The sequence below is a fragment of the Nasonia vitripennis genome, chromosome 3 (assembly GCF_009193385.2).
Source record: "Nasonia vitripennis strain AsymCx chromosome 3, Nvit_psr_1.1, whole genome shotgun sequence".
In the NCBI taxonomy this organism is placed as follows: Eukaryota; Metazoa; Arthropoda; class Insecta; order Hymenoptera; family Pteromalidae; genus Nasonia; species Nasonia vitripennis.
This window is the reverse complement of record NC_045759.1, coordinates 23,634,598-23,658,684: the sequence shown is the minus strand read 5'-3', so window position 1 is coordinate 23,658,684 and position 24,087 is coordinate 23,634,598. Positions and strand designations below refer to the sequence as shown.

At 49.6% G+C, this 24,087-nt stretch overlaps 1 protein-coding gene across 6 annotated transcripts in view; it reads left to right on the top strand.

Moving 5' to 3' along the window:
• Window positions 1-24,087, top strand: part of LOC100120785 (homeobox protein 5) — a 168,334-nt gene that overhangs the window by 48,363 nt on the left and 95,884 nt on the right. For 4 of the 6 annotated variants that reach the window (XM_032598274.1, XM_016984407.3, XM_016984410.3 and 1 more), the window contains one exon: window positions 10,500-10,523. The exons of the other annotated variants lie outside the window; for them this stretch is intronic. In XM_032598274.1, coding sequence (XP_032454165.1) covers window positions 10,500-10,523 — 24 coding nt within the window. The remainder of the gene's footprint in view (window positions 1-10,499; window positions 10,524-24,087) is intronic. 6 annotated transcript variants of the gene reach the window in all.

Below are 24,087 nucleotides of genomic sequence, written 5' to 3'. Positions count from 1 at the left end.
GCGTGTATGTGTACTTTCACTCTCGTTTTGGCAGTTATCCCGCGCGCGCGCTCATCGGCTCTTTTCTTTGTTTTCTGCGCGCTATGTCGTTGGACTAGATCGATGATTAAAGGCGAAATTTTCAATGTGTATAGATGCAACGAGATATATTTCTCTGGCGAGCTAATTCAAGCTCCAAAGTTTGACGAAGACAAAGCTCGACTTTTTTCGTCTCCTCTCTCCCGCGGCACCTGTTTTCTCGGGCTCCATTAATTATCGCGCGCGCTCATATAGGCGTTTTATCGAGATGGATCTCGCGACAAAGCTCGCCCGCGGGTCCGCACTTAATTGCCCGCGACGTCTCTCGTTAGAGAATGTACAAGAATATTCTCGATCGCAATGCACGTAGTCCTCGAGGCAGAGAAAGGCATAGACTCGCGATTGAATCGTCGAACTCCTAACAAGCCTACAAATTGCTCCCGCGCAGCTGGAAACTTTTTCCTTCTCTCTCCCTCTCATTTCCATTCGTCCGCACTTACATGATTCCTCTCAATAAAAAAGAAGCCCTAATACCCGGTGCGCGAGTCAAGACAAAAGAAAGTTTGATAATTTCATTCCCATTAGCAATCCCGAAAGCATAAATCTTCTCCAACAATAACTCAGCGGTAGACGAAGACGAAGAAGAAGAAGAAGGAGAAGCGACGAATAATGTAGTCCTCCGTCGCCGCCGCCGCCTCGAGTCTATTTTCTTTTAATAGCCTCGTCGCGAAATCACTCCTGTCTTCGTCGTCGCGCTCGCGCCATAATGAATCCTTACGCGCGCGTGAGAACAAATCATTACACTCGAAATCGGCTTCCCAGCTCACCGCGCTGCGCTTCTTCTGCATATCGATCGATGAGCCGCGGCTCTTTGAAAACGAAATTCAACTATTCTCTCGAGCCCGAGACGTGCTTTAATGAAACAAGAGCTTCTGATGAGCCGGATAGTGTGTGGGACGGCTTTTTGCGCATACGCGTATACGAGGGAATTTATCGAAGCTCGTAAATCGCCGCAAACAAAGTAGCAGTTGCGCTTTTAAAATCACGGCGTCTTTTATCCCCGCTCTCTCTAGCTCTACTGCAGCGCAAAAACAATTTCCGATTTCCGCAGAGCCCTGCTGCTGCTGCTGCGCCCCTCTATCTCTTGCATCCAATAACAGCAGCGCCAGCGGGCCGAATGCGCTGCAGCAGTCAGAAGAAATAGATTAACCTGTAGAAGCCCTTTGACTTACTGCTCGCGCATACGCCACCGCCGCCGCTGCAGTAGTAGCTATCTGTTTGCCAATAAAAATCGACCTTAAAACCGGCGCGCGCGGGCGCGGATTTTAATTTCCCATGCGCTTCACGCTCGCCCGGACGCTCGCGCTGCAATTTCGACCGATATTGCCCGGGCCGCTGCTTTCTATCCCTCCTCCCCCGCGTTATGTGTGTGTATAAGGGAGAAACGCGCACCGCATCAGCTCTTTTTTCTCTCGTGTATTATAGGTATGTACACCGCGAGGTGGATATAATGAATCCGATCGATTAATCTCGCCTGCTAATTGCGCAATAATCCAGTCGAGAGAGGGGTAGAAGGAGTATCGGAACGGCCAGCGGCTATTCCTCCAAGTGATTATAGAAACGGTGATTGCGCATTTCGCGACGACTCTTTTGTTAATTCGCTCCGATAACGAGCCTCGGCGGCGGATTATGAGGAGTTTTTTTCTTCGCGGCGATCGCCCGTAATGATACATCCTGCGCGATTATGCGCTCATTGCATATTTCCCGTGCAGGGAGAGAGAGAGAGAGAGAGAGAGGGGGGGGGGGGGGGCTATCGTCGCGGCGGAAAACATAAATCTGCATTGCAGATACTCTCGAAATTTCCATCTTCCGGGATCTATATACGAAATTCCGAAAATTGCCGGGCCATATAGTCTGCATATGTGTACATCGGACACGAGTCGACGGCTTTGATTACATCGCATACATAAGGCGCATCGACCGTATCGACGAAACTCGATACTCCCTGTGTGTGTTTCTCCATCGACCTTTTTTCGGAGAGAGCACACAGGGACTTAATAAAGCGGAGTCAATATCGGGGACGACTCGGAATTAAGACGAGCCTGCGGGGGCTGTACAGCTGGACGCCGAGAGAGTGAGAGGGCCGAATATAAGCTCGTAAAAACAATTGATTGATTGCTTTTCCTCCTGTCGCACCGATGCCCTAATCACATTCGGCTCTGGGAAAACAACGTCGGAGTGCCTACACGCTGTACGCATTCGCGCGCTTCGAAGAATCCACTTCGTAAATCCAGCGAGAAAGAAACTTCAGCCGCGCGAAATTGAGGGAAATTGCCGCACTGTGTGTGTACAGAGCGCAGGAAAAATGTAACTAAAAATTTCCCCGAATTTCCAAGCGCGCTCCACTCGATGGAACAGTCAATGAAATTACGAAACATTCCACTGCAGCGCAGTGGTGCGCGCAGGGCAGAAAAACAGCGGAGCAACTCCGTCAATTTCGAAACAGCCGATCTGAACTCGGGCCGCCGAGTGTAGCAATAAACCGCGGGTCGTCTCTCTCGAACCGCGTCTCTTCCCATCAGCAGACTGAGCCACCTCCCGGAAACAAAGTCGTCGGGGGGGAGTCCAAGACACTCGTATTTACCCGACGGGACCGTCGGTGGCGCGCACTTCCTCTCGGAAATCTAATCTAGCCGTGCGCGCGGCGGAAACCACCGGCGGCGCTACTCCGCCTTCGTATTTGCACCCGATCGCTCGATCACCGGCTGCTGTCCCTTGACCTTCTCTTCTTTGTGTCCTCTTCTTTTCTCCGCCGTGTGAAAAAAAGTCGATCCGCCGCGCTTGATTAACGCGCGAAGAGATGAAGAAGAAGAGGATGGGGTGTATAGTGTCGCGCCAAGCCTTGGTCGATGGGTTATTTCGTCGATTGGAACGCAGCGCTGTGTAGGGATGGATGTCTCTGCGGGGGTCGATTGTTTCTCACCTCTGACCCGCATAGTTCTGTCGGTGGCTCGGGACTCGGGATTCTTTAATTAGTGCCGGCCGCCGCGATCAGCTGGACTGGGAGCGATTGCACTGGAGGGTGGCTTTTTTTTAGATGTTTGATTTTGGCCGCTTCAACTTTCCTGGCTTTCTGCTATCTGGCACTTTCCCGCTCACCCCTCACCCTGATACGAGCGACGAAATTTTTCCATTTCAAAACGAGCCCAATCTGATTCAAATCAATCGACGCGCATTAAAATAGTCGTCACCAACGCCAATAAATACCCGCAACAAATCCCCGTCCCAGCCAATCTCCTCATCCCTCCCCACGGAAAATCGACGACACATCTAATCCTCCCCCTCTAAATCCCCGAACTTCAATTAGTAAACCAGACACCCCTGCAGTACAGAGCGCAGAGAAAAAAAGGGCAGCAGCGGCGCAAAACCCCGAAGCCATTATCCGCACGCATCTCTCGACATCAAACATCCCTGCGATGCTCCCCTCCTCGTAAAAACTTTAATCATTATGCGCGTCTCCGATATCCGCGCGCTCGCTCGGCGTCAAAAGGCGAAGCAGAACAGCCAGCCACTCGGAAATCAAGATACGCTCCGAGATTCGTCCTCGTCGCACGAGGGAGGAAATTGGAACGACATCCCTCGCTGCTCGCACTCGCGCAAGAGAGAGGGTTTCGCGAAATTATTGGTAGAGAGAGAGAGAGGGAGAGACGCTCGCGAGATTATCCGGAGCGCGCAGGTTATAGGTCTCCGTGTAGCGGATGGAGCTATGAGGAATGACGTCTATGCGTCCGGGAAAAAGATGGGAGATTTCAGAGTTAATGGCTTGGAAGACGTCTTTCTGCGGGTGTATATATATTTTACAGAAACTCGAGACGCTCTACTGAGAATTCCAAAACGCGCTTGAATATTTCGTTCGAGAGCTTTTGAGAGCGCGATACCTATACACGCACTCGACTCGTCCTTTGCGGCGTAATCAAGTGCGACTATCCCGATTCCCGGCGATTTATGGCTGTATTAATGGCCGTATGCGGCGGCGGGGGAGCCGAAATTAAAATCGCTGAGTCATCGCGTCACGCAGGCTTATACTTTCCTCCTCCTCCTCTCTCGCGACGAACTCGCTTTAATTAGTTTTGTTCGCTCGATCCGAGAGCCGTCGATGAGACAGTTATTATTCGAGCTAATCTTCCTCCCAACCCTTCGACGTCGTCTCTGGTCAGTATAGATTTATCGCTCGCGGGCCTTTAAAATGTAATAATTGCAGCGAGACGTCGGAGTGAGAGAAAGACGCTCGCCCACGCGAAAAAAGTGCTCTGCCGAGGAGTAGCTATTCAAATTCAAATATTTGTCACGGATCCGCGGAGCTTAAGCGTCCATTATTTTAAATCCCTCCAAACTCGTCGTCGTCGTCGGTTATGCTCCCGTCGAGCTCGTGACGACGCACAAAGACGTCGTCGTCGGATTACGCTGTATTTACGCTCTTTATTTGCCGTTTACTCTCATATTTCTTTCTCTTCCACCCACCCGCACACACACGTATACAGGGAAAAGAAATCCGCTACTCGTATACCTCATTTTTTTTGCCTCGCCGAGTCGAGCTCCTTAATTCTTCCGGCCTGACAGATGTTCTTCGCTCATTTCGCGGATTGTCGTCGCTCGACTGGCTGCGGAGAAAAAAGGAGGAAAAAAAGAGGACAGGATTCTCTCGTCGTCATCGTGTTGTTCCGCAGCGCCAGAGATCATAAATCTAAGCGTCCCTGCAGTTCGGCGCTGCCGACGGGAAAAGTGGCGTAATCGCATCACGAGAGAGACGCTGTAAACGAGATTCGCTACTGATGATCTCTCGCTGCAGCCGAATTAACAATGCAACGCGCGACGACTGCGCTATATATACATCAGCCGAGGGAAATTCTTCGTGTTCTCGGGCGAGAAAGCCAGCTCTGATGTAATGGCCTTCTGATTGCTTTCTCGGATCTATATACGTTGTTTCGCGTGGATTTGAATAATAACGTTCCGCCGGCTGCAAAAACAAATTGATTCTAGCTCTGCAGCGGCATCTGCATATTGAAATGCAACGCTGCAGCGCTGCAAAAAGAATGGCTCATCAAACGCGCGAAATAGTCCAAAAAAAGCAACAACAGCCGAACCAACGGCAACAAGACAGTAAAAAACACTGGGCGCGCAAAAAAACTCTCTGTGGCGCACTTCTTGCTCAAATCGTAAAAAAAGCGGGAAAGAGGACTGCCCTCTCTCGTATCGCGCGGCCGAGGGGATGCGTCAAGCTTGAAAGAGAAATTTTACGGCGCTCGAAGTTCGCGTGTGTAAAAAATAAAAAGCGCGCGGGCGCGGTTTACGATCGCGGCGCCGGACAATAATAACGACGCGGACCGCGAAACCGCAGCTCCGATCGGTCATTTCGACGCGTAGAAATTTTTTTTTGTTCGCAGAGGTCGAGTTTTTTCGAAATGTTTCGATAATTGGAGTGTGTGACTCGCGTGTATACGGGGCTGGCTTCGTTAGCTTTTGAAAATGCATTTGCCGCTTTTCAATTAAACGTGAATTGGCGCCTCTTCGAAATATCCATGGAAACGTCGATGTGCAGAAGTCGATCGGTTGAAATAGAAAAAACAGAAATGCCGAGATATACCCCCAACAACGGGACCGCAAGCTGCGTAGGATCCCTAACCATCGTGTAAATCCGAAAAGCACCCCATAGTCTCGAGCAGCAGCAAAACACGACTCGTCCTCCGCCTTGTAAATAAGAACACAGACACGCGGTGGGTCGTCCGGAGGACTCGCCGGTTCTGCGCACTTTGTCTCTCTCTCTCTCTCTCTCTCTCTCTCTCTCTCTCTCTCTCTCTCTCTCTCTCTCTCTCTCTCTCTCTCTGGCGCACAGTAGGTAGGTGCATTTTCGCCGGGAAATCCAGCGCTGCTCGCTCGCTCGCGAGTATTTACTGCGATGTCTCTCGCCTTAGTGCTATGTTCTCTCGCTCTCTCCGTTATTGCCACTTTGCTTTGTGCCACTGCTGCAACGCAGTCACCTGCGCGCTCGCGAGTCTTGATTTATTAGATTGTTAGCGCGAGGATGGATGTGTGCCGCCGCGCTGGAATCCCCGGCCCTGCGCAGCTTCGAGACGCTAATTCTATGGATACTCGTGATCGTTGCACTCGATATGAGGAGGATGAAAAAACGGGAGCTTGTGCATTAATTAAACGCGATCCCCTCGATTTCTGTATAACGAAGATGAGACGTTTGACTTCTGGCCCGTGTATTCATTTGAATAATTGAAACATCATAACGCGCTTCCTCCCCCATTCAATTCGCGTAATTACGTCGTCGCGAACTGCAGGGCAAGAAAAGAATTTGAACAAGAGGAGCTGGGTATAAGGTATACGCCCCCTCTTGCACCGGTTTACTTCCATCGAAGGAATCAAACGGGGGCGGAAGGAAGACGCGAGTCGTCGTTTGCTCCTCAAGAAGCTGCTGCTGCTGCTGTGCTTCCCCTTTTTCGTTAATTCCTCCTTGACGATCCTCGGGACTTCCGGGAAAAGAGCGCATTACCTCGTCCCTCCCCCTACTACTCCTCCTCCTCCTGCTCGTCGACGGCCCTTGAGCTTCTTAATTGACTATAAGCGTTTAGTTTTATTTCCCGTCTTCGCTGCTGCCGCTGCAAAGAGACTTTCGCAATGAGACTTGACGAGGAATGAATATTGTTTTGAACGGGGGATGGGACGACGGAGTGAAAATGCGCTCCGCAAGCTGCTTTTTCGAGGAGTCTTGCTTTTGTTACGCCCAAAGGGGGTAGAACGCGAGGCTTTGTGGCTATTTTTTTCGGACGGTTTCTTCGCGCGTCGATGGGCTCTTTATTGCTTCATTATCATCGAGGGCTCGTCGACGGAGCTCGGCTTCTCCTGTTTTCTTTTCTGCAAAGATACGACGCTTTGAATTTCGAGCGCGCACTCGAAACTGCGTCCAATTTTATACGACGACGACGACGCATAGGAAGTGCGCATTGACGAGTCGCGAGAAAAGGAGAAGAAAAGGTAACAGCCGAGCCCGCGCCGTATACGAAATAAAGTTCAATTACAAGTAGAAAAGGCCGAGATCGATCAGACCGTCGCTCCGCTCGGCGCGCAAAAAACGTCAAGCTCGAGAGCGAGAGAGAGAGAGAGAGAGAGAGAGAGAGAGAGAGAGAGAGAGAGAGAGAGAGAGAGAGAGAGGGAGAAACCCGCGCTCGGCGAAAGAGAAGCGATCACCTCGAGAACAGCGTAAAAGAAGACGTACGTTCCGCCCCAGAAGTGGAAAAGGGCAGGATCGCGTTGCGGGAAAAGCGTTGATCGTCGTCCGCGAAATTTCGAGAGAAGCCGAAAAAGTCGGCGGGGATAATTCGACTCGTCGAAGATGAACTTGTTCGCGGATAATGCTTGCAGGCTCAGCTCATTTTTCGAATTACGTTTGCTGTGTCTCGTTACGTGCCGAGAGAGCTGTTTTATCGAAAATATATCGTACGCGGCTTGTTTGTATAATATGCACACACACAGAGACGCGCTCTGGTTTACGTTTCTGGTTAATAAAGTAAATGTATGTTTGCGACAAACAAATAGCCGCCGTTTGTTTCGAGCAAATATTGCCTCGATATTTACCCGATGTTTATTATATCCATATTTCTCGCAACGTGTCCGCGGTGTAATATTTCAATAAATTCTTCACCGAATATCAAACTTCACGCCAGCTCCAACTTACTGTTAACAATTCTTTTTACGATCGCGGCCAGTAAAACAAAGTAACGAGGACGAGTTAAAATATAACGTCGCTTTTACGCGTATCGATTTCACACATGAATAATGCAGCCGCACATGAGCTACGCGCAGGAATTTATGTTTTCCGCGGAAAGGACATACATCCCCCCGGCAGCCGCGTGTAAGTTCGGTGCAACGAGCCGGGAGGAGCGGCCGCTATTGATTTCGCGCTATTGAAATTGTCAAGATAGCCGCGGCAACACCTCGTAAACAGGACTTTTACGGCGCAGCTTGCGGAGGACGGTTGCTATCACTCGGCTGACCGCTCGCGGGAAATATCGCCTTCTTGCTCTACGTTCTCTCGTTATACGATCTCTTTCCTCTCGTGTGTACCGCGTATGTACGGAGAAGAGAATTAAAGCTGCCTTCGGATTTCATTCGCAGTGAAAATTCCGCAAAGTACGCCCATACCCATATCCGTCTATTTATCCCTCGCTCTGCGTAATCTCCCGCGTAATTTTCGCCCTCTCTATAATATCTACCGCTCCACGCACACAAGCCTTTCGGTCTATACGTTTTTCCAGCGCGCAGCGAGGGCTTCAAGGCATATTAGAGCCGCTCCGGCTCTCGAGGATCCCCTTCGGACTTTCGCGGCGGTCCGATGTGCCAATGCCGCGTGTATTTAAGTCTCGGACTCTTTGCGAGAGGGGCTCTCTCCTTTTGAGAATTCGCCCGGGCGCGCCTAATGCGTTTGCCGCTGCTGCGGAAGTTTTCTTTATTTTTGCGCGCAGGGGGAGCTTGAACTTGAATTTTTTTTCGGGGGAGTAGTGTGTGTAAGTACGAGTGCCGGAGAGAGAGAGAGAGAGAGAGAGAGAGAGAGAGAGAGATGAATATTTCTCCGAGTATCGGAGAACTCGAGACTGTAATTAGGCGGCCAGCGCGCGGTCTTTTTTCGATAGCCGGGATATTCTTGGCTTATTAAAATGTGAGCGCGAATGCTCGGGGATGTATGGAACAATGACGCGATTACATTCTGTGGAGGGGAAGGGAGAGCGGATTCAATGTTAATTCGGCGGAATTAAGCGGAAGCGGCTGCGCGTTAGAGAAGCTGCATGCTTTGTTTTTTGTTTATACGCGCCTGTGTGTACTTAAAAATGTTGCTGTATACTCGGTGTAACGAGGTTCGTTACGTTGTAATCTACTCGTCGTATATAATTAGCTACGAGCTGAAACAGAGATTTTATAATTATTCTTTAAAAGATCTAAAGATTAAAATTTTAAACGATAGCAGGAACGCTGATTGAAAAGCGTACCCCCGTCCGCTCGTTCCATAGCGTATACAGCCTGAGCTCACGCGAGAGTCGCAATCGGCCATCTTATTTCCCAATTAATCCTCGGCGATTACAAACCTTTTTCTTCCGCCGTCGCCGACGCTCCTTCTTTCGCCGGAGAAGAAATGGATATTAACGACTCGCGGCGCAAAAATTCACTCTCGCGTGCCGGTGCCGCGTTAAAGCAGCGGCGACTGCATAACGAGCTGCCGTCGCTACTGCTACCGAGCAAAAGGGAAAAAGCCGCCGTCAGATCGTTTTCAATTGGATTAAAATAAATGAAACGGCAAATACTCAATCATTTTCCCCGACGAGTGACATTAACGAAGCCCCCCCGCGCGCGCAAGCTCCAATTATAAGCGGGAATATTGCGCGCAGCCGACGGGGTAGAGTCGAAATATGTAATGGGTATTTTAAAATCGACGCAGCTATGGAATCTCGGGGTTTGTAAAATTTACCTTCGTTACGTACTCGGCGCTTGTGTGCGCGTTTGTTTAGTGTAGCGGAACAGAGAGAGAGGGAGAGAGAGAGAGAGAGAGAGAGAGAGAGACACGCGAGAGGAGAAAAAAGTTTGCGCTCTTTTCGACACACAGCTAAAGGAGATGTGAGGGATGGCGGGGCAAAAAGTAAATGAGGTAACAAAGTGGAAGACACAGGATGGAAGGGAAAATTAAAAACGCTGTAGGGAAAATTAGAAAAAGGGAGAGTAAGAGAGAGGGTAAACGAGGTTAATTCTAAAAGGCGGTGTATCTAAGGAATTTAGAAAAAAACGCGGAGCAAACAAAGAATAATAGGTGTACGTAGCAGAGAGTGAGATAGTGCAGAGGTGCGGAGAGAAGAGAGAGAATTGGGTCAGTGCGCGGGAGAGGGGGCACTACGGGCTAAGACAGTGAAAGATGAGCTCGGCGAAAAAGTGAGTGTGTATAAGGTGAAAAGCCGGGAAGACAGTGAGGGATTAAAATATCCCCCGAAAGCTGCGCGATTAATACATTACCGCCTCTGACACTTGCGCGCGCATGGAAATATTTTTAATTTATCGCGAATATACACGAGGTACAAATATACGATATCGCAGCGAGTCGCAATTAAAAACTGTCATGCGAACTCGACCGCGAATGATTTTCGAGCCCTCCGCGCCGGCCTACTCGAAAAATAAACACGCACCATCCGCAGGGCCTGTGACAATGCAATTATAAAAGATATATATATATATATATATATATATATATATATCGCCCGCGCGGCGTCGAATTATATCACTCGTTCGATTATCTCGATTGGCGCGCTCTCGCTCCGTTCCTGGAATGTCGAATTAAAATTTACAGCGATTCTATTTACGCCTGACATGAGATATGCACGAATGAAAATATCGATGATTGCCACTCGATTAATCCGAGCATTTTCTGATTGCAGGTCGCAGCCGCTGGCCGGCATTCGGTAAGTTCACGAGTTACGTGTAGGTTTTGATTGAAAAAATTCTGCGAATACGCGCACAGCACGGTTCGATCGCGCGGAAGACCTTTTGCGAAATTCACTTCCGAGCGATCGCATCTGTATCGTGTATACTACGCTTTGCTTTTATAAAACGAAGCCTTTCGCGCCGCTTCCAATATACAGAGCGTCGGCGGCTGTGCGCACTCTGTGTTATATTGATGATTGATGAATCCCGATAAGTTCCTTTTAGTTGATTGCTCTATACGTTTATTGGTCGGAAGCTTCCGCGCACTGCGATGTGTTATATATACTCGATATTAATTAAATTTTTGGCTTCGGCTTGTTTCCAATTTATATAACGCGGTATACGCGGGACTTCATTAGTGGAAAACTTGGGCGTGTAAAAAACGTTCGATTAAAAATACACCGCGAGAGCACTCTCCGGCGTTCCCCGGTAATTAAAACCGCGAAAAACCGTTATCCCGATCATTCCTCACTTCCGCGAGAGCGAGATCCGAGACGAGTGAGAGAGAGAGAGAGAGAGAAAGAAACTATACTCTCGGCACATAAATCTCCGCGCTCGAAGACTCGCGAAATTTTCTCCTCGCGCGCGCTAATCCCGCGGCTCGTCGATGCTTTATTTACGAGCTCGCGCAGGGACATTAACGTTCGAGAAAGAGAGTAGCGTATGCGCGTCTGCGAACGCGCACACACACACACATACACACACACACCATTTGTCTGTATCAACGCGACTCGTAAATATGGATCAGGCAGGAAAGGCGCGATGTTAATAAATTGATTTTTTTTCTCTGAAAGCCAGGGCTTAGCTGTGTGTGTGTGTAAACTCGACTCTTCCGCGCGCGTAATTAGCGAGCGACAACTGATGGGCTACTGATTCGTTAATAACGTCGAGCGAACATCACGTCGCGTTAATATCGATTTTTTGTTTTCCCGCGCGCGCACGAGGGATTCAAATTGGGATTTCGACGTATAATCTGGTTTCGATTAAATCCGAGCTGGGCTATATAATCGAGTGCGTTACTAAAACGGATTTCGCGGGAATGACGGACCATGTCGGAAAATCATTGTTTATAAATCCGGGGGAGGGGGGGGGGGTACAAGCTACAGCAAACATCGTTTTAATTCTCGGCTCGTTGGCGCGCGCGCACTTGCCGCGGCAAAAGTGAAATTGCTTGCCCGTGAGGGACAACTCTATAGCGCGTTGTCTCCTCCGGGAACAGCTGCTGCTGTAGCCGTACGGCCAAAGAAGTAGCGATTTACGGTAGATCCAGGCTGATTTAAAAAAAAGGAGGAGAAAAAGGAGCCAGGAAGAAAACGAGACGGAAAAGAAAAACAAAGCGTCGCGACGCTGCCGCGAGGCCCAGACAGATTACGTTCTCGGCTGACTGGAGGCTCACAGAGAATGATCCTTCAAAGAGAGGGAGAGTCACTGTGTGTACTCGGGCGCTTATATTCCAAAAATTTCGGACGCGCGCTCGATCGATCGTTCGCTTATTAAATTTGGATTTTTTACTTTTATTATAAGTATATATTATAATATATCAGCGAACGAGCGACGAGGGCGAATTAACATTTTGACTTTATTATACGCGCACGGGTTGGCGAAACAACATCATTTTCACTCGGGGGAACTTAATCTCAACATGCAAACAGTTTGCGCGCAGCAAGTTGGCAAACAAAATAAGTCTCTGCACTCGCGCAGGCATCTAAGTTACCCGGGAGTAGGCGAACTTGCAACGCAACTTTAACATTTGATTTAAAACGCGCGGAACTTTTCTGCTCCTCTTCTTCGCTCTCTATATCCTGTGGGTGCGTATGAGAGACTCTATTATGTCGATGATACTCGCGGGCGTTCTTCTCCTCCTTCTTTTTTTTTGTCCTGAAAAAAAAACGTTCGCCCACATCACCCGCGAGTCGTTATAAAATCCTTCGCCCACACTAGCCCCAGCAGGATAAAGTCCTCTCGCGAATAGAGGAGAGAGAGAGAGAGAGAGAGAGAGAGAGAGAGAGAGAGAGAGAGAGAGAGAGAGAGAGAATAGAGCCGTACACTCGCGTTGCATTATTAAAGGAATCCGTCTGTCTGAGCATTTCCGCGACACAATTAAGCCTCGGCTGTCGCCCTCGCTCTCCTTAATTTTTCGCATTCTCTGCCGCCTCTCTCTCTCTCTCTCTCTCTCATCAAGCCTCCGCACTACTACTCCAGGGGATGCCGGCCGAGATCTCGTTTTCCCTCATCCTCCACTGTCAGACCCAATGCCGGCGCTTCTTTCCTAGACGCGGGAGTTAGTTTGTCCTCCTCACTCTATATACGTCTGTGTAGAGCCGACTCCTCTCTCTCTCTCTCTCTCTCTCTCTCTCTCTCTCTCTCTCTCTCTCTCTCTCTCTCTCTCTTCGACCTTTGACGCGCGAGAAACGTCCGCTTCGATTTCCAGACAAAGGATGCGGGCTTTCTTTCCTCCGCACTGCTACTGCTCTCTGCTTCTCCTCTGTGCGCTACACTTCGACGGCTAATGTACTTCTTCTCTTCTCTTTGTTTGCTCTTTGATGCTCGATTTCTACTCTGCTTTGGATGCGGGCCTTCGCCGCTACCTATATACGTGTCTTAATAGCTCGTTTAAAGCGCATAAATTAGCATCGCGGCAGCCAAAAATCAACACTCCGCTATATACATTCCCACGGCCGCCGCCGCCGCACGACAATAAGCACCGCGTAATTCCCTTCGCTCGCTCGCTCTCTACGCTGTAGCAAACTACGCCTTCAGCACAACGAGAGAGAGAGAGAGAGAGAGAGAGAGAGAGAGGAGCTGCCTTAATAGCTCGTCTTCTGTGTATACTCGTGTTTACCCGCGACGTTTACACGCCGGCAGCAATAAAGCCTCGCCCCCGCGTGCGCGCGTACAGTCATATTCCCACAACCGGCTGTTGCTGCCGCATATTGTGCGGATGTTGTTGTTCTGAACCGATGACATTACGACGATCCTTGTCGCGCGTCTGTTTGTCGAGGGACGCGAGGCTTTTTATATCTTATTTCGTCGATCAGTATGCTCGAGCATCAGAGGAATCTCGGCGAGCGAAAACTGTGCGCGTAGACAATTTTAAAGGGCTGCAGAAAAAGAGGCAGCGCGCACAAGGCTCATTAAAACGACGACGTTCGATATGAATTATTCCGTTTCTCCTTACGATATCGAGGAAAACATTTTTAATTCCGAGAGAGAGAGAGAGAGAGAGAGTGAGAGAGAGAGAGAGTAAGAGAGAGAGTAAGAGAGAGAGAGAGAGCGAAGGAATCACTCGTATACACCACTACCACTATTCGATTGTGGAAAGGGGCAGAGAGAGAGATGCTTCCCTCAATATCCAACCAGGCAGGCTTTTCTCTTTATTATTTTCCTCGCTTTTTCATGCTAATATTCGCGAGTGGCCTAGGAGGATAGGATTGCAGGCTTGACATCGACGGCGCATCTTTTCTTTGCCGGCGCTTTTCATTACGCTTGCTCCTTATTGCTGCTTTTCTCTCTCTCTCTCTCTCTCTCTCTCTCTCTCTCTCTCTCTTTCCTCCTTCTCCCTCCGAAGAGCAGTTCTTGTAACAGGGCCACTCGACTGTGTATTTACATCGGGAGATTATTGGCGGCGCTGATTATGGACTATCGAGGCTCGGGTCTGGTCTGAACGAGGCGGCGCTTTTCAATAGGACGTATTTTTAACGAACAAGCCACGGTTATTGAATCGGGGAAATGGATGTCTTTTTTATTTTGAATTTTTCACTTTTAGGAGCTATGTTGGAAAAGAAGCATCGCGCGTCCCGAAATTATTCACGAGTATTCGATCTGATGGTCAGCGTGTCGAATGGGAAAAAAATCACTCTAAAATATTTAACACGAGCTTTTAGCCGCGGCGTTTATTTATAAACGAAATAATGGCCCGTGAAAGCTTTGCTGCCGCGCATATACTTACGCGGAGTAGCGTAAGTAGAAAAGTCCCGCGTGTGGTCGGACGTCGAATATTACCAGCTTTTGGCGTATTTCGACGAACGGGAATTCGTACGTTATTCCAGTCCGCACAGAGTCGGAACCGAACAACCTAAGTGCGATGGTATTAACCAGGCTCGAGTTTCTTCTTCGAATCCGCAAGCCGCCCCCCTTTTCCCCTCGCCGACAAAGCCATTTGCACCTACACACGGGTCGAGAGCGAAATCAGCCCTCGAGAGTGTAAAACAAGAAAGTGCAACGGCTTCTTCTTCTTCTTCGCTCCTCTCGTCGGGCAAAACCTGCAAAAAATTCACAGCAGCCCGGGAAAAGCAGAGACGATAATTTTCTCGGGGTGGACTCGCAGCACTTTCAGAAAAGAGAGAGTGGATACACACACCGACACACTCGAGATAAAACGGGGGAAAAACAAAGGTGCGAGAAAACGTGTGCAGCGAAAGTGCGGATGGAAAAGGAAGAGAGAACCGAAGATGCTCGCGTGGTTTTACGATCGGAAGAGAGACAGAGAGCGAGAGAGAGAGAGAGAGAGAGAGAGAGAGGTGATAAGCATTGCTGCCGTGTGTTTGCCTTGGGAAAGTGTTCCGTATTAGCTTTTCATTTGGCTGGCGCGAGCGCAGATGTTTTTGCCGAGTTTGTTTGCCCGCGCGATATGTACCCCCTTCCAGGCTTATAGCTCCGCTGTTGATATTTCTCGTATTTGAGGAGGGCGTAATGCGCCTCCTGTGTTTGCACGTCGATCCGTGCTTTTTTTGTATAGCTTCGGCTCCTCCGTCGTTGATCTCTCGCGGCGTCGGGAAAAATCGCGCGTCACCGCGCAGGGACAAATTGAATACCATGACCCAACAGCGGCAGGATCGAATCTCGCCCACAGAAGCGGCAGCTGAGTGAGGTCCGATCCCGAACGCTCCCGACTATGAGATAACCCAATTATTCGCCGGCGCCGTAATTCTCCCCGTCGATGGGCCGGTTTTTCCGCTCGGCGTCGTGCCCGCCGCCGCCGGGAAGGATTACCGCCTGACCGGTCTCGACGACGACCACCCCCGCAACAACGTCGTTATAGGCTTGAGAACTCGGCCGCCGGGAGAGAGGTGTTTTTCGTGGTATTCGGAGATTCGAGTTTTGATAATTTTTTCAAATAAAAGGAAATGCCTCTTTAATTGAGAGTTATGATACGAAATTCCGTGACACACCCTCGAGAGGAAAAAAGGCTCTCCTTCGTAAATCCGAAGATTGGACCCACGCACACGCAGACGTATCCGAGAGACCTTTCGCCCGCGGGGGTCAAGCAGCCGTGTCCGAGGGAAATTGACGATTTTATCGACTGCTCGCTGTGTGTGTGTGTGCGTAGGTCGATTTTATTGTTTTCCTCCTACTTCACTCCCTATATATGACGAGACGAACCCGGGAGACTGATATTTCGGAGGACGACGAGGCTAAGGGATTCCTTCCTTCCCATCTTTCCCGCTCTACTCGAGAGCTGACTTTATTAAGGTCTCTCTCTCTCTCTCTCTCTCTCTCTCTCTCTCCCTGTAGCACACACGGGCTTCTGCTGAGTTGACCGAGCGGGTGTTGCCCGCTATAAAACGAGTTTTCCGCTTCATTACGGGAATTATTGAGATATCGCCGTCCGCCTTTTTCCCCGTCGGATTTAGGGCCGAGCAATGAAATGTGAAACGAGAGTGAAAGAGAGAAGTAGTTGAGCGGAACAAGGATTTTGAGTGGCTTCGCCGGGGGATAAGTGAATGTAATCGAGCGCGGCAGGAGATTTTAATGAAGATAGGCTATCGGAAAAGGGAATAGGCGAGCTTCTTGCTCGGAGCTGCTTTATTAGCGCGCGAGTTTTTTCCGAGCCGATCTCTTTTCTTCTTCTTCTGCTCTCCTCAGCTCTCGATCAATTAAAACGCGGACCTATATATTATACGTTTTCTGATAAAAATAGTCGCTCTCTCTCTCTCTGTCCTATTATCGAGAATCGTCGCATCCCTGCGATAAATCCCCGGCGCGCGCACCATAAAACTCCCGTACAATATGTCCCCTCTGGAAAAAGTCGGCGCGCACATTTATTAAACACGTAGTAGTGCGTATGATATATCCCCGCGACGTACACGAGCCGTTCGACAAGAGCCGTATAATAAAACGAAATTAATCCCCGCTCGAAGAAAGAGACTCTCATCTCCGTCACGATAAAGCCCGCGTCGCACGCGTCGCCGATGTATCACGCCTGTACACTAAATCCTCTCTCTATATATGTTACGTGTATCTTCTTGGCGCGTCGTCTTACTCGCGCACACCTACGCAAAACTGTATTATCGCACGGCTTGACCCTGAGACGCAGCGGAAAAGGGCATTAATTATTCGTCTCGTTTTCCCCCGCCGACGCGAAATCCGAGACCAATTATCCGAGGACCTCAATTACGAGGGATCCTGTGTATACGTCTATAGACGCGCACGGACAGGCGATTCGTTTGTTTGTTTGTTCGCGAAGCAGGTGCAGCGAATCTATGGGGGTATAATCGACGCGGAATTCGTTTTATGCGCCGAGCTTGTTTCGACAATTAACAGCTAGAATATGCCTTGTATCGCGTGTGCGCGCTCGCGTACGAGAGGCGGTAAAACGGCGCAGGCTCGTGTTTTAACCTGATTTCCTCGTTCCGCTGTATAGCTTGTCCGTGTTTTTTTTTTTCGTCTGCCGACGTGATCTACTGCTATGCCCGCGTTTGTTCGACGTAAAATAGGATTTTGGCAAAAATGTCGGAGCTTTTCTCGCTCGCGGACACACGAAGCGTATATAGAGGGAAACAAGCGAGCTCGCAAGCGATAATAGCCTGCAAACGAGCCCTTTCGTTCTGATCGGTATGAATTTCGGCGTTCGTCATCGATCTCTCCCGGAAAAACAAGAAGGAACACTGCAATAAAGCCATCGCTCGATTTCCAGCCGAAGAAACGATTGGAAAGCTCTCGAGCGAGTGAAAAAGCTCGTGGTACTCGGGCATTCAGCGATAGCTATACATACATACGTTCGGCTCCCGGCCATTAAGCAGAATCGGATTTCGGCCAGAAAGGAGAGAAGACTCGCTCGGAGATAATCGCCGTGTGTGTGTGTGTGTGTGTGTGAGCGCGGAGTAGGGAGAAAAACGGGAATCGGGGTCTTTTTGTCCGCAACACACACTATCCCGTCCCCGAAATACGCGAACAATGCAACGGGGACCGGGTTACGCGATTATAGTAAATCGCGCGGCGGCTTCTGGGCAAAAAGAGCCGCGCCGGTGAATCCGCGAGCGGAGCTTCTGGGTATATTCGCTTTTTGTATACTCGTTCTGCGGATAGACGCGAGCTTGGCAAATCGACTTGTGTGTTGTGTGGAGAAATTTTCGATCTAACACGAGAGACAGAGAGAACTTCTAATACCGCGCGACGATCACAGAGCAGCAGTCCATCAGCAGCACTCGAGCTATTAGAAAACCCGACGCGACCGCCGCAATCTGCATTCAGCTCGTCGAGCGATTATCCATAACGCGAAATCATAAAGCTCTCGCGCGCAGCCTTTACTCGAGTCCCGAAACTAGTCCTGAACAGTACCGCTGCTGCTACTGCGGCGGCGGCGTATAATCCATTAATATGTATGCACGCGTTCGCCGAATTAATAATTCGGCCGATATATACGTATACGCGCAAGGCGGCCCGGAAATTCTCCCGGCGCACACACGTCAATCGAATACCGATAGTACTACTCCGCGTGCGCGGGCGGGTCTAATTACGCGCGAACTTAATTTGCTTCCCTGTATGTGTGTGCGCGGGTTTGCGCGTAAGGTAATGCGCCCCGCTGTTGTTGTTGTAGTTCTTGTTGTTGTTGTTGTTGTTGTTGTTGTTGTTGTTGTTAGGTGGATGGGAAGGTATAATAGCTGCGCGCGTTTCATAATCCGCTAACCGACCGCGAGGAAATCGCTGAAGTTTCGAGGCGGTGCAGCCTGGATTACACGCGCTTTGCCGCTTTTTCAAGGTGTGTATGGCTGGTATGGATAGTTTTTGCCTTGAATTTTTAATTCGCACATGTATTCTAAACTATCAGATCAACTGTATGTATCGAGGAAGCAGTTTTGGCTTACGAGATAATTAACGTTTACGACTTAATTAACTAATCCATCCGCTCAACGCTCATACACACGCATAATCATAATCATCTTTAACAACCTACACTGATCTCTCTCCACATCTCTCTCACGGCGTTGTACCCATGAAACGCTCGTGTGTACATACGATTCTCCGAATTAAAATTTAATCGCAATAGCGCTCGCTCTAATTTCCATACCGCGGCCACACACAGAGCGATCGGGCTTACGACTATCGCCTCCTATTTCCGGCGATCCTCGAATCAGCAGCAGTGCAGCGCGCGTATCGGCGAATTTTGCGCTATAGTTTATACGAAATCGCTGAAGGGCCGCGCGTTCGGCGTGATTACCGGCAAACGAGCCGGCTAATACGACGCTTTTTACATCGACCCTTCGAAATTCCCGGCGATTCGATCGTTTAATTAAAAAATTGCAGAAGCGAAAATCATTTCCCTCGTAAAAAAATCGGCCTCGATAAATCCGCCGATGCGACGACGTCGAATCGCGACAATTACAGAAAGCAAACGAACAGCAGCGGCTCTTCTATCGGCGGGGAAGAGAGAGAAGAAAATTGCATTTTTTACGATCGCCACGGTGCTCTCGCTTCCTCCATATTATACACACAGGCACGCACACCCCCGCACTCGACTTTACGAGTCCATAACCCGCAGCGACGTCCATAACGAACAGGAGCCGTTCCGACACCTGCTCCGCGCCATGCTATCTATATACATGTATTTATACACTTATACGCACACGTAAAGCGCGAGAAGAAGGCGGGATGCTCGAGCCGCTAACGACCGTCGCGGATAACTTATAACGAGCGTAATTAGCGTTCACGAGAGGCAGAGCCTAAGCCCATACGCGCGCGCGGAAGAAAAGCGTCGAGAGGCCCCCGCGGTTTAACGAGTTTCTTAAGCAGCTATAAGGCCCTTACACTCTCGAGGCATGTACCGATAAAATTCTTGTCGCGAGTACGTTGCTCCCACGATTTCGGCAATTGCCGCCTACACTGTAGCGTCCGTATGGGCTAATTATTTACGGTGAAAAAATATCGCCGTGTGTGTACAGGCGCACAAAGGAGCCGGCGTTAACCCTCCCCGAAAAACACATTCTGCGCAGTCCGAAGCGTATCAGCAGCGGAGAAAGAGGGAGCGTCCCCCCGCGCGTGTCTCAGAGCAAAGCCGAACCGACGATAAAGAATAGACCGTCCACTCGAATCCCATAAATTCGGGCCGCCGCGGCTTTTTCACTTCCCGCAAGCGTCCGCGAAATGTAAAATACTCCTTCCTCTTCAAAAGTACTGTTTAAGGCTCTCTCCCCCTCGCCGCGTGTTTTTTTCCAGTCGACGCCATTCGTCTTCCCTCGCCTACTGCGTATAAACAAATAAATTCGAGAGCTAGCCCTACTTCGTCGTCTTCGAGCGGAAAAACGAAGACGCTTCGTGCTACTGGGGGATGCATAAATTTTGCGCCGCTGAGGCTCTGTTTACTCTGCGAGAGATGCAACTTGGAACAAACGCCAAGTTCGGCCGATGTGGGAGCTAATGACTGGGCGAATGAAAGTTGCCCGAGCATGAGCGACGATACTTTAGGAGCGGTAATTGAATTATAATATATTTCGCCCCGCAAACGCCAATGAAAATCGCTCGCGCATCGAATAATTAAATCCCCTATATTCCGGCGCGCGCAGCCGAGAACTATTGTTGCCGATTCACGCAGTCGAAAGATTTATCGTAACGCAAACATGTCATAAACGAAATTCGCGCTCTCATGCAAATGAACTCGTTTTCGCGTTTAATTTCGATTACACCGCATACAGACGCAACTATTTCCGGGAATAAATGTACATCGTGTGAAAAAATTCATAATCGCATAGCACGATGCTATAGAAACCGATGCTGATCGTCTAATTTAATCAGCAGCGTCGAGCGCGCGCACGCTTCGCTCGTAAAATCGAAAAAGTCGGCTGATCGACTGCTCGGGCGCGCGACTTTATTTAAAATTAATTCGCGATATCTCGAGATAGAGGTTGTAGGGCGGAATGCGGAATGCGGTCACGTAGCCCCGTCTCGGCTTGATTATGCGTGCGAGTGGCTGCAGCGACGAGTCCAATATCTTGCTCCTCCGAGCGTATGAAGCGCATCTCGGCGTCGTTTTTGTGAATTACCATGCTAAATCGTGGAGCTATACCGCGCGCGGAGTTCGGCGATCGAGCGAGTTTCTGTAGAAGCGGCACATCGAGAGAGCTGATGAGTTTGTTGTTTGGATTTGGAATCGTTGATTATACGCGCCGGGTTATAGGAGAAAAACTTTGTCGATATGCTGGGGATGGATAGAAAAATCGGAGTAAAAATATCAGACGGTTTCTTATACTCGAAAATTCATGCTAGGAATAATATAACAGCAGCAACTTACCCGCGGCGTACTATATGCAGAGCCGGGCGCGAGCGAACTTTGAAAAGCCGGGATTCGCCCGATTAATTAGCCGCACCCCGTGCGCGCATCCCATAAACATCCCTCCCGCGTTCACAGCCCTTCGACCGCAACCCCATAACAGAATGCGCGCTCACGACGCAGGGACAGACGGGGGGGGGGGGGGGGGGGGGGCATCAGCGAACGACGAGAGAAGCAAGTCATTCGGGCGCTGCGCGCAGTGTAAGGACGTGCTCCGCTCCATATCCGTCCGCCTACACGTACCTAACAGAATGGCTCTATATCCGAGCGAACAGTCCCGAAGCCCCCGAGCTCGACACTGTCCACTTATACACACTCGGATCCAATGCATACGTTAGCGCGCGATTGCGGGATTCAATTTCCGCATCTCTGTGTGCGGAGACTTCCTTCCAAAGCTGACCCTGTCCCGCTGCTCTAAGATTGCGGTAAACGCGAAACACTACGCCTCTGATTGTCTCTTCTTCTGCTCCGCGGTGCGGCTGCGCTACCGTTTGTATTTATCTCCGGGAGACGATTACACACGGCTCGATCCGAAAAAAGCGCGGGGAGAGAGAGAGAGGACTAATTAAGCCGGTCGATCGCGAGAGCTTGGCCCCGGGCCAAGTGTCTTCGCCAAAAGACGCCTCGCGCTTGACGGAGCGGAGACGCGCGTATTTTTCCCTAGGATATAGCTTGACGAGTTGGAACGCGTATATAGCGAAATAATGCGCGGGATAATTGAAAATTATTCAAGCTTTAGTCCCTATGCAGCTCGCGACGGACGGGCTCTCGTAAAAGCGAGCTTTATCGCCGGCGTCGTTGCATGAAAATGAAGATTTTCCACTAGCGCGAGCCGCGTCTATTCGTTAAATATTATACCACGTATACTTGACGTCGCCGACATTGAAATAGTTATTACGCGGTCTTGATGACGCAGAGGAGAGGCGTGTAATAGCGCGCGCTTGAATTTTTTTCTTCTTCGTCGAAATTTTCCACCCGGAATCACGAAGTTTATAAGCTTACGCGTAAACTTCAAAGCTGGCTTTTTTACACGGGGATAAAAGTCGCGTAGCCCTGTATGCGAAAACTTGTAAAGCGTAATTTTTCAACGAAAAGAAAACAGGCCAGCAGGAGAAGAATCATCGCCGGCGCAACTTTAACCGCAACATCGCGCAAAAATGTGTTTTCTGCAACTCAGGCGAATAAATTTCACCTCCGAACCAGCCCAGTTCTTCGCCCAAATTATAATCCACTTTAACCCTCTCTCTCTCTCTCTCTCTCTCTCTCTGCCGAAAAATAAACGAGGAAGAAAGACGAGGTGGAAAAAAATTTAATGCACCTTGCGGGTGCCCTCCATTAAACCCAGAAGCTCGTCGTCGTCGGCTTTTCAGAACAATGCGGCCGCTATACCCTTTTCACCTTAAAACTCGTCGCGTCATCGTCCGCAACCGGACAATAAAACTCTTCCGTCTGCATCCTCGCGATAATCGCGCCTTTCTCTCTCTCTCCACCGCGTGTATTAACGTACAAATTACGCGCCTCGCCGAAAACCGGTATATGTATACAGACACACACACACTGTATACCAGCGCCGCTGCTTTGTTAGAAAATCCCTTGCGCGAGCGGGCGGGCGGGCGATATAATATAAAGCGCGGAAACAGAAGAGAACCGCCGCCGATGATTAGTCCGGGGCGCACATATTAAATTCCCCAAGCGAAGAGAGAGAGAGAGAGAGAGAGAAGCCTCCCGCATTATACACAACACACAGGCCTTAATTAATCGCGATAATTAAAAGCAAGGTGAGCTCTGTCCCTCGTGGCTGGAAGAAAATCGAGAGAGAGAGAGAGGGTATAACGGAGTGGTAGGAATTCCGCCGACGGGAGAGGGAGCGAAAAGTGTTATGGCCGCGATTATGCTTCGTTTTATTAGCCCGTATGATGAGTTCATTTTAGCCAGCGGTTGATTAGCCTCTCTGTCGACTATGGCTCTTTCTTTTTCTCTTTTTGCACTTCGCCGCGCTATGAAGGAGCGATGCTTTAATGAGATCGGCTTTTTTCGCGATGGTAATCGCCGACGGAGGACAGTGTAACGATTATTGCTGATACGACGCGAGGCTTGTAAATACCGAGTATTACTAGTCGCCGTTGAAGCTGTGTCCTTCTCTCTCTCGTATCTCTGAATTACAAAACCCGCGACGATGGTAAATTTTAATAAAAATTTCGGTCGCACCCGCGGAGAGAGAACTTTCTCCGTCTCTCGCACTGCTGCTGGGATTAAAATTTTCATAAGAAGGGAATGCACGAGGGCAAGGTATGCAGTGTAAGAAGAAAGTACGAAAAATTCTCCCGCGAGACAATGAGCAAAAGCAAGTTAGTTTTTGCAGCACAGCCGATAAACAAACGCGACGAGATGCAAAAATTCTAATTCAATTTGAACCCGACGGCGCTCTAAGAAGCTTAAGCGCAAATAGCAGAAGGCAGCTGCTGAGCTGCTGCTGTGCAGCGCTAAAAAAGAAGGAAGCGAGAGAGCCGGCTAAAAGCGCCGGAGACATCGAGTAGGCGGTCGGTTTGAATATGCAAAGATGCACTCTGGCGTAGATTCGCCATCGGGAGAGTGCCGCGCCGCGAGGAAAACAAAGCCCGAGAGGAAAGCGATATACGACGTCGCTGCTGTAGGAGGACTAGTTTTGCAATTGGGACCTCTTCTTCGTCATCTCGCGCCTCGAGTTTCGTACCTTCTTAATCCCATTGGCGGTTCTTTTTTTCCCCCGAGAAGCGAGAGCGGGAAATGCTTTTCTTCTTGATGGCTTTTCATTTGGGATTTTATCGTAATAATGTTCGAGTCGCACTGCAGCGGTCGCGCGAGCGTGTCTCTTTTGTTTCGAGGATTTTTTTTCCTCGCTGCTGCAGGGTATACCCGCGGAAAATTGAATTGACAGCGCCGCTGTCGGTGTAATTGTTTCCGGCGGTGCAGAGAGCGAAGCAATTTTTGCTTTAATTAAAATGCGTTTCATGATT